Source organism: Solanum pennellii, chromosome 9 (genome assembly GCF_001406875.1).
Source record: "Solanum pennellii chromosome 9, SPENNV200".
Classification (NCBI taxonomy): domain Eukaryota; kingdom Viridiplantae; phylum Streptophyta; class Magnoliopsida; order Solanales; family Solanaceae; genus Solanum; species Solanum pennellii.
In genome coordinates, this window is record NC_028645.1 from 74,082,723 (window position 1) to 74,093,912 (window position 11,190).

General features: G+C 29.2%; 1 protein-coding gene across 1 annotated transcript; it reads right to left on the reverse strand.

Annotated features, from left to right (window-relative positions):
* Positions 1-5,412: 5,412 nt before the first annotated feature.
* On the reverse strand, positions 5,413-7,636 carry LOC107029792 (basic 7S globulin-like). Its single transcript, XM_015231237.2, has 2 exons — positions 7,008-7,636; positions 5,413-6,168 (listed from the first exon to the last, which is right to left on the reverse strand). The coding sequence occupies exons 1-2, from the start codon at positions 7,575-7,577 to the stop codon at positions 5,434-5,436; spliced, it is 1,305 nt and encodes a 434-aa protein (XP_015086723.1). The 5' UTR covers positions 7,578-7,636; the 3' UTR covers positions 5,413-5,433.
* Positions 7,637-11,190: the final 3,554 nt, after the last annotated feature.

Sequence of the window (11,190 nt, forward strand, 5' to 3'; positions counted from 1 at the left end):
CAAGCCACCATTCATGTCTTTTGAACACAAAATTAACACTCAAGTTCAACAGGTTTAAGCTAAAAAAACATTACTTTTCAATCCATGATCATCGACATTTTACACCGCCCTCACTTAATAACTTAGAATGGAACTTATACATGCAACTCTACTATCTAATGGATTCGGAAAAAAGATAAAAATCTATATTTTGTAGTCACATATAATTATAGCTAAGTAAGAAACATTAATAGCAAGTCATGATATTTCTTAAGATAAAAGAATTAAAAGTTTAATGTCACCTGTTGCGGGGCACTGAACGAGAGATTGATTCCGACGCCTACATGAAGTTCCTCCTCAAAACTTTCTTCAGACAAGCATAAAACAGTGGTTTCAAGTGCAAAAGGCGTCCACAAAAATGAATGCAAGACCTGTTTTTTATCTTCTGATTGCAACTTTGGGCTGGATTCATAAGAGATTTCAAAAGTATTTTTGAATTCTTATTGATCGAATTAAAAAAAGAGAGATGTGGATGAAGGAGAGACAGGGGGATAGCGCCTGACCAAAACAGACATGGGGATCTCTGTCATTCGTTGAAATTGCTGGAGAAAGGATGAGTTATTTGCTGGTTCAGAAAATAGATTAGGGTTTGTGAGCTGATTAGGGTTATTTTTTTAACATATTTTGATATAAAATATGGGCTGAAAGCTTGATAGCAGAATTTCTTTGATTCAAAAAAAAAACATTTTGGGCTTCTAACTTAATAACGGATGAGTATAAAAGTACAGAAATTCCATTCAGAATATTTATTATTTATACAAAAGAAATATTCTATGTAAAAGTTGGATTTCAATACAACTGCTATAGTCAAAGAATGAAATTCCTGGGTAAAAGTTGTATGGAAATACGAATCCTTATTGAAAATAAAGTTTCAACATAACAAACGATAAGAGAGCAGAAGAAATAATATGTTATGGAATTGCTGGAAGATGTATTGATCTCCCGCTTGCCCTTGAAGTTTGTTGTTCAATGTAAATTTCTATAAAAGAAACTTAAACTTATGATTTCTCATCCTGAATTTGCCCAAAACTTATACACTTTTACACAACTCATCTATACAAGAAATGATGGGTCAGCATTAGGAAAATTCCACAAAATCTCTTTAAACCCAATCACTCAATCTGTGAAATTGAGATTTTTGAGACTGCGAATGAGTTATGTGTTACTGTGTTTTCAATCACAGCATCAATTCGTTACTGTGTTTACTTACCTGGTATACATTTTCAGAAATTACATAGTCCTTGCTACTTTTGACGGTGCAACGTTGGAGGGTTTCCCATACTTTGGACAATTTCATTTTAGTCATGGAGGCATTATTATTACTTCCATCCAACGTTAGATTGTGTCCATAAGACGTAGGCGTGTAATATTGCTGCAAAAACTTAAATGACATACCAATTAGTTTCAGCATTTTAGTTCTTATGGTGTCCTAAATGAGACTTAAAGTCAATAAATTAAAGAAGAGATCAGATGTGGTTGAGGGAGAAAAAGAGAGGAGAGCGTCTGATCATTTTTTTAGTAGGAAAATATAAATATTTGCACCAAAAAAGAACTGGTGATCTCTATCCTTCATTGCTGGAGTTAGTCTGGTATGCAACTTTGTTAACGGTATTTCCATCCAAGAAGAAATTCTTGCGGAGGAGCTAGTTTGCAGTAATTCAAGTTACTACAACAAAAAATACATTCAGTGCCAATAAATTTTCCTTTAGCAGTAATAGGGATACGGTGTGTAGCTTCAAGCTTCAACAGCAATTGTGTTAATGTTATTGCATCAATATTTACACAAAGTGCATAAAATGCAAAGTTATAGCACATTGACCTAACTCAATCCAAAATCTAACTCATGAATGGAGAATTGTCTAAATCATATAAGCAAATCACCAGTCCAATCCTTAACAAATGTGGGGTTCTTACTCACTCTAATACACAATTCATGCTCAAAGGGGAGTTCCAAATAGAGATAAATTAAAGATATGATACTTACATCGAGTTGGGAACCAAAATAAGACACAAAATATAAAAGTAACAAAATAAGTCACTATTTTAGTAAGTAACTAAAATAAGCTTAATGGAAGAAAAAGTTCCACTATATCCAATAATCTAAACGTTTTCCGTTAGTATCATAACGTTTATTTTTAATATATACCGGAACTTTTTCTTACACTTTATAAAGTGGAGTTTTTTCTTCCACTTTATAAAGTGGGGCGTCTTCAAACTGTCGGATTGGGACCATCTTCAAAGTGATTTTTTTTTTTGGGAGCCATGAAAAGGAAAGGGAGAGAAGGTGAAGGTGAAGGTGAAAAGGTAACTTTTTCTAAAATGGAATAAAAAGTTCCACTTTATAAAGTGGAAGAAAAAGTTCTGTTGCCTATTAAAAATAAACGTTATGACACTACCGAAAAACGTTTAGAAAATTGAATATAGTGGAACTTTTTTTTCCACTAAGCTTATTTTAGTTACTTACTAAAATAGTGACTTATTTTTGCTACTTTTATATTTTTGTGGCTTATTTTAGTTCTCAACTCATTAGAGATATACAATATTGACTAATGATGGTAATGTCGATGGTGAATATAAATGTAATAAGGGTTGGTGGTGAGGATGGAATATGATGTCTAATGGTGTTGATTTTGATGATCTTGATTAGGTTGTGGATGATAGGTGGTGGTGGTGATTGACGGTAGTTATAGTTGTGCTGAAATAGTGGTTGTAAGTGGTAGGTGAAATTAAAGTAGATGAAGTAGGTGTGAGTTATCATCTTTTTGTAAATTCTTAAATAGAAATTGAGATCTTAATTATATTAAGACTTGATTATAGATCTTAATCATTCAGACGATTACAAATTTAGAACACCAACACATTTAATAATTAATATTTGAGTAAATAACATTTCAAACCTTGAAAACAAACATACATATTAACTAAGATTTGAATGATTAAGATTAAAACTTCATCTAGTGTTAAACAAATGAGGCCTTGAAGGCGGCTCTAAGGAAGTTAATTACAATGTTTTTTTGGTAAATAAAGCTATTATTTGAGGCACCAATTTTTCTAAGTCTCTCCGTCAACTATTGTTTGTCATGCTTTCTATTTTTTAGAGTCGAACTTTAAGAACTTTGACTAACATTTTAAGATGTATTTTTTCATCATATTGATATGCAAAAAATATTCAATTTATAGTACTCATATAGATTTTGAATATCTAAATTTTTTCTTTAAAATATCGAATTAATGTAATCTAATTTAACTTTGAAAACTAGTCAATCTGAATTTTAAAACGCGCAACATGACAAATAAAAGTGGACGGAGAGAATAGTAAATTTATGATTTTTATTTTTCTTAATTAAAAAGTATTGAAGTTTCTCGGAAAAAAGTATAACTTTTTTAAAAAAAAATTGAAAAAAAGGGAAGAAAAAGTTTGTCTTCTTCTAATAATTGAAATACTTAAGAACATAAACTTAACTACTTAAATTTTCATATTAGTAAATAAAGGTTTTTATGATAAGATCCAAGATGATATATCATGAACAAATGACTAACATCTTATTATCTTGAAACAACCCATACATTATAAACAAGAAAAACATCTTCAAATATGCTATCAAATTTTTAAAAAAACTCACCTATTTCATTCGTTAAAAGTGTAGCTCATGTTTGTCATTTTCATTTGAGGAAGGGTTCATCCATGTAATTATGAGTTTAACAAAAAATTCATTATGTTTTGCAGACCCATTGAGTCCATGTAGTGAATGATGATTTAGCCACATCAGCAATTTTTATTTTTTAATAGAAAATCAATTCAAAATTCCAAAACCATTCTAATCCTTTTAAAATGAGAACAACTCAAATTTCAAATGAATTTTAGAAATTTGGCTGATTTTAAAAAATAAAATTGAAAAATTAATTATGTGTCAAATCATCACTCGGTACGTAGACAAAATGATTTTGTAAAATCTAATGGATATTCAATTGACTCATAATGAAATATGTTCTTGAACTTATATCAGAAACTTGACTTAGTGCAGCAAAACATATACACCTATGGATACTACTACAAAATTAATTACCACTAAATATAATCAACATCTCAAAGAAGTTACAAGTCAAGTGATGAAATACTAGCTAATCAAGGTACATATCAAAAACTTATAGGGAAACTTCTCGATCTAACAGTAATCAAACCAAATATATCATATAATGTTCAAACACTCAGCAAGTTTCTACAGACACCAAAACAGTCTCACATGGATGCAGCACTTAGGATAGTCAAGCATATAAAAGATAAGCCAGGACAAGGGATGTTGTTATTCAGCAACAAGAAAAATATACTCACAGCTTAATGTGATGCAGATTTGACTGCTTGTACCTTTTTTTAGAAAGTATATTTCGGGATTCACTATCAAGCTTGGAACTCATTGATTTCATGGAAATCAAAAAAGTCAACTGTATTCAAAAGCTCAGCTGAATCAGAATATAGAAGTCGAGCTTCCACAATGACTAAATTAACTTGGATTGTGGTTTTAATTACAGATCTTGGAGTTCAAATTTAATTACCAGTCATATTTTTCTATGATAGCAGAGCAGCTATCCAAATGGTTGTCAATTCAGTATATCATGAAGCAATTAAACACATAGAAATAGATTGTCATTTTATTCAGAAAAAGATTCAACAAGACCTTATAAAAACACGGTACATATCTACAAATGATCAACTTGTTGACGTGCTAACTAAGAGCCTAAACAAAGTTCAGCATGCCCATTTGATATCCAAACTTGAACTGGCTAATATTTTTGCAGTACCAAGTTTGAGGGACTGTTGATGATATAAAATGATTTATAATATTGCTTAGATGTTATGTATACAAATTAGTTATAAAAATCAGTTAGGAGGTTAGTTATAGAGTTAAGTAGTTAGTAGGTGCACTATAAATAGAGCATCCTATGCACAGTTGTAACTAAGCTTTCACTACAATAAATCAGATTACTCTTCTTCTTCATACTTTCTTTTCTTCTTCTTCTGCAGATTACTCTTCTTCTTCATACTTCCTTTTTTTCTTCTTCTGCTCAATCTACAATTACTCTGTTCTTGATTTATAATTCATCAGTAATATTACCTTCGATTATCTTCTCATCACCAGTATGATGTTAGAGAAGCAAAAATAATTAAGAAATTCCTCAAATATGTTCTTAATATTACTATACTTTACTGTAAATATAGTATTAATTCATATATTGATCTTTTATAAGTTAAAACAATGTAAAAAAAACAACAAATTTTCAAATATTAAAATAAAATTCTTGAAACAAATATTGCAAATCCCATAACATGATTCATTAAAAAGTACAAAGAAACTATTGAAAAAAAAAAAGAAATTCATCAAAGATGTGAATTGTTCAACTCAAATTACCACTAGTGGTAAAATTAAAATTAGAACATGAGGTACTATAAGCCAAAACTGAAGAACTAAATCCTAATTTTTCTTGTTCTAAATCAAATTGCAATAAATTATTCTCCATTTGATGACCTCCAATTATAATCGATGTTTCAGTCTTAATCCCACCATCCAAAAACCCTAAACACCACACATCAACGCCATTTCGCGCAATCCTAACCATTGAATTCGATCCAAATATCCTCCAAAACACATCATCATTGTCCATCACAAGATCAACGGTTGGAACAGTAGGTCCTACCTTCGTATCAAGTACCTCATCTGCATTATAACAAACCTTAAATGGTTCCACAGGGTTTGTTACTGTGAGGTTGAGCTTAGTAGATTCATTTAGAAATGTCTCAGTGAATGGTTTGTAGATGTTACTGTGTAGTGTGGTGTATGGAGTTACAGTACTCAGCTTGGTCAGACCGAATCCTTGTTGATCAAGGGCTGAGATATTATTATGGTTTAACTGTACGGTAACTCCGTTAACTTTTATGGAAGTCAAATTAATGAAATAATTAGACTGAACCGGGTTTGAGATGAGTGGAGTGTAACGAAGGGTTTTTGAAAGGTCAATTTCGGGTAAAAAATAATAGGGTCCGGTTGAACCGAAAAAAGCAACTCCAGGAGCAGACGGTGAACCGGATAAACATAACGCAAAAGTGCGTGTAGAAGACAGAGAAGTGCTGACCTGCATAACATAAAATTCAACATTTTAAGTCGGTGTGTTAGAAGATATATATAAAAGATATAATGTATTTTAAAATTAATTTTTTTTATATATATTGAATTGATTCGTATAACAATTAGACAAAGGAAGTAACGTAAGTCATAAAAGCCAAAGAAATTTTTTTTTTTCCCCTTAAACGTGTCAATTGATTAACACCGCCATAAATTGACAAAACAAGAGTAAATTAAAATTACAAAGTTCTATAGTAGAATGAATAACAATTTATTGCTTTAAAAAAATCACGCTTTCCTTTTTACAAAGAATAACATGATTTAATTTGATACGAGATTTAAATAAATATATAAAATTTTATAATTTTATAATTTTTAAATTAAAATTATATCAAATTATCTTTTAATTTATAATTTTAAAGATATGACGTAAAAAGCTGAAACTAAAATATCACAAAAAAAATTTAAAAAAAAAACTTAAACAGAGGGAGTATCAATTATATCTCAATCAATTACTTTGAGAAATATAGAACTTTTTGAAATACGTTTTTTAATAACTCAACGTTATAATTAATAGAAATAAAATAACAATTTTATAATATCAATTATTATTTTTTTAATGAAAATATCAACAATTCAAAAACTAGATAAGTAATTAAAAATAAAGTTATTAAAATTGTGATATATTAGAAATTTTAGCAAGTAGTAGTAATTTAACGTGGTGACTGCTTCTTAAAATGTTCAAATTTAAACTTCAAATATAGAATTTCTTTTTTATATGTATAGTATAAATCTGAATTATTCAGCTTTTATGCTTAAAATAAAATAAAAATAGTTAGTGATTAGAACCTGAGTAGTGAGTGAGAATCTGGACCGGCCTAACCCAGCTAAACCGACTACACCTTTGGTAAGTCCTTTAAGCAAAGATTTCTTCGAGCAAGACAACAAAAACTCAGAAAAAACCCTAACTTGACCCGGATTTCTCCCATCGGTAACCGGCAAAGCTATCGATTCAACAATAGCTTTGCCGGTAGAGGATTTATGAGTAACAGAATTTAACGGAGAGAGAACACAAGGGCTAGTGGAACAATCATCGCTATTAGTGGAATGAAAACACTTAGCACAAGCGCGAGATCCAATAGCAGAACATAAAGGGGAATTGCAGGAAATAGAACGATGAGTAGAGGAATTGGAACAATCGATCCATGAGTAAGAGGCGCTCAAATCGAGGATGAGATTGGTGAGTTGTGGAGGGGAATTGAGGTAAAGAGAGAGAGTGTAGAGAAGAGTTTCATGGTCTTTGGTAATGGAAGATAAAACAGCTGATGAAGAAGAAGAAGAAGGGGAAATTAAGAGAGAAGATGTGAAGAAGAAGAAGAAGAAAAGGGTGATAATATTAATGGGTTTATGTGGAAACATTTTTTTATTTGTATTGTTAAGAAATGGGCATTTCTAATTTTAAACTTTTTTTAAATTTGGAGGAAGTGAACATGGATTCAATATTTAAAGTGGATGATGATCATTTTTTTAATTAAAAAGAAAATTGTATTTTATATGATTTTTTTATTGTAGTAAGTTATAATATTTATTTTGCTTTCAAATAGTATTCTTTTTGTTTATTCTTTTTGTTTAATAATAGTCTATAATTGTTTATTTTGTACATTTTTAAAAAAATTATAAATAAAAGTATAATTTTACTATAGTAAATATAGTATTTTGAAAAATATAATAAAGAAATTATTATAATTATTGATAAAAATAAATTTAAAAATTAAATATAAAATTATTTATTAATTTCATAAAATAAATAAAAAGTGTTAGACATTTCAAAATAGTAATTGGAAATTAAAAAAAATAGTCATTTTTGTTTTAAAATCTGCTAAGTTAACTACATATTGTCTCCCCATTTTTGAGGTATTTTTAGATATTAAAGGATTATTAGGTGATTTTTTCAATTTTCAATTGTTTTAATCTATGAGTATTTTCGTTTAAGATTTTCAATTAATTTTTTTGCAAAACTTTTATGAAACCCTCCATATAAAGCTGAGGACTAAATAAATACTTTTGTCTATAAAATCAAAGACAAGTTCATTATTATAGTCTGATTTAATGTATGAACAATTCACTTCTGACTTACAACTCCAACCAAGCTATCCCTTAGTTATTAGAGAAAATGTTCTTTAATTTGTTAAATTATACTCTCTTCGTTTTATTTTAGGTCTTTTTTTTTTATAAATAAATGGACCACAATATTTCTCATTCTATAAAATTTATGTATAATTATATTTTGCCTATTATACATATATTTGATTGATTAGTTAATAAATCTTAAAAATATATTTATTATGTATTATAAAATTGACTTTAAAAATATTAAATTAAGATAAAAGGATAAAGTTATATCAAATTGATACAAATATAAAATACAATATGAGACGGAGGGAATATATTATTAGAGTACATCTTATTAAAAATAGAAGAGTTGGCCAAACTTTAGAGGATTTCAGAATTCTTGTCCACATTCGATATGAGATCATTCTCATCAACATTTTTCATAACAATGAATAATTATTAAATTTGAATTTAAAAGTTTTTTATTTATTTTTGATATAATATATAAACATGATTCTTAATTTAGTGTTAATTGACAATTATGACATTTAACTTTGAATGTGCACAAGAAAATCTTTAAACTTATATAAAATTGAGCAAATGGATACATTTGTCCTACGCGATAATTTTTTATCCTACATGGCGTGTATTATGCCATGTAGGACACTTTTGTCTACTTGTTCAATTTTATAATATTTTAAATGTCTACTTATGCACATTCAAAGTTGGAAGACATAGTTGTTCGTTGACGCCAAGTTAAGGGTCACGTAAATTACATAAATGACTATTTCATATAAAAATTTAAATTGAAACTAAACTTTTGATTCACTTAATTATGATTTCGAGATGAGCTCTAAACGTCATGTTTGGAGTACAACTAGGGATGAGTATCAACTAGACGATGATGATGATGATGAGCTAAACTAGTGCAGAAGTGATGTACGTAATAGATATGCATATTGTTGTTTCTATGAATTTGGATAAAGACAAATGTTGTTTGATGTTATCAAATTATAATACCATCTATAAGCGCTGTATGTGACAAATCATTTGCAGTTTTACACATCAATAAGACAACTCAAGCCTGGCTGGATCGAGGGATTCATTCGAACACTTTATAGTGAAATCACACAAAGATATAAATGAGAAAAAATTACATAAATACATAACTTAAAATATCATAATCTCTACAAAATATTATCATTAATAAAAAATCCTCTTAGATTTCCTCTCATATACATCTATATTCTCTTTGAGATATATATATCTATCTCTTTTCCAATACATCCCTATCATTACAAATACATCTCTATCCCAATCGAACACTTCTTATCTCCTCTCGGGTATATCCCTATCCTCTTGGATACATTTCTATTCTCATCGGATACATCTCTATTCCCTTTCGGATACAACATCACTTCCATTAAGTAGTGTATCATTTGCAATGTACCCGACGATCAAGAAATGTAATTGAGAACGCCGAAAAATCTAGATTTTTTATAATTGAAAGAACTTACTGAATAGGACGTAATTAGCCCCCAAATGTATACAAATTAATTTTTCTTTATCCATTACGACAATCGTGTTAGAAGAAAAAGACCAAACATGTAGTTTAATGATAACTTTGTAAATTAAATTCCTTTTTTAAAAATAAAAGGAGTGATATATTTAACTGAGTTTAATGTATATAAAATTTAAAAACTTTATTCTATTTAACCATAAAACACAAACTTTGAACTGAACAAAATGTGAAAAGGCAACTTCACTTCAAACGCCGGAATAGTAATAAACTAATAATGTAGCTTCATGTATCGACAACGTCGTACGACTGAAACAAAAGGTGTCACCTAGGTAAATTGGAAACCTAGTTGTCCCAATATCAAACCATGCATTTCAAAACAAAAGTCAAATATTAGGTAACGTAATGTATAAGGTGAGGACATGAACAAATATTGTTGGATGCCATCATTTATGAGAAAGGTAGACATCACCTTGAGTAACAATAGTAAATACTATAAATAGCCCACAAGATACAAACAACACAAGCTAATACGCATAACAGGTCATGAAATCTATTCAACTTATTTTAATTTGAACTAATTACTCATTTGCCTAACATATTTTATCTAATTCATTTGAATCGATCAAATTTTATTTGATATCTAGACCAAATTTGATTCATTCAAAAAAATCTTATCAAAATATTTTCAGAAAAAACTGTTTCTTATGCGATATATTATATATAGCTATAATTTTTTTTAAAAAAATATTAGGTACTTAAAATTGTAGGGGATAAATAAATCAATTAAAACATAGCAATAATTAGACGGTGGGGTCTTTTTGACCAATATTTTCATCCAATTCATTTGAGCTCAAATAACTTTTAGACATGTCAATAACTTGCTTATATATTATCTTAATACATCTTAACCCGCTCAACCACGCATATTTGTTATTTCTAAGTATGTAACATAGACATACTTCTCTTGAGTTTTATTTCTCATTTCAAGATATAGTATCTGCTTTAAAATCTTAAGCTTTGATTCGTATCGAAAAATCTCATAGGACAAGCCATTCCCCTCAAAAGCAATTTCATTTACGAGACTCAAACACCCCACCCCCACCCCGCACCCCAAAAAAAATTAACTTCTATTTGAGAATAAAAAGATCATCTTCCTACCTTAATCTTTGGTGATTGTGAGTTACCTGCTTCATTAACCATCCCAATTGATAGATTTATTTAATTTCTATATACCAACAACGTATGATTAGCAACTTTCCAATTAGTATACTGGAGGTCTATCTTTCTTGAAACCTAAACTAGGTGCCTGAGATATAGATGCACTTTAGGTGTATTGGACTATTGGTATGGTAAATAAATAAGTCACACTTTTTTGCCCAAAAAACGTATAATTATCAT

Coding starts and splice junctions, on each gene's coding strand:
- LOC107029792 (XM_015231237.2), bottom strand. CDS start 7,577: ATGTTTCCACATAAACCCATTAATATTATCACCCTTTTCTTCTTCTTC. Junction 6,169..7,007: donor GATTCTCACTCACTACTCAG/GTTCTAATCACT, acceptor TATGTTATGCAG/GTCAGCACTTCTCTGTCTTC.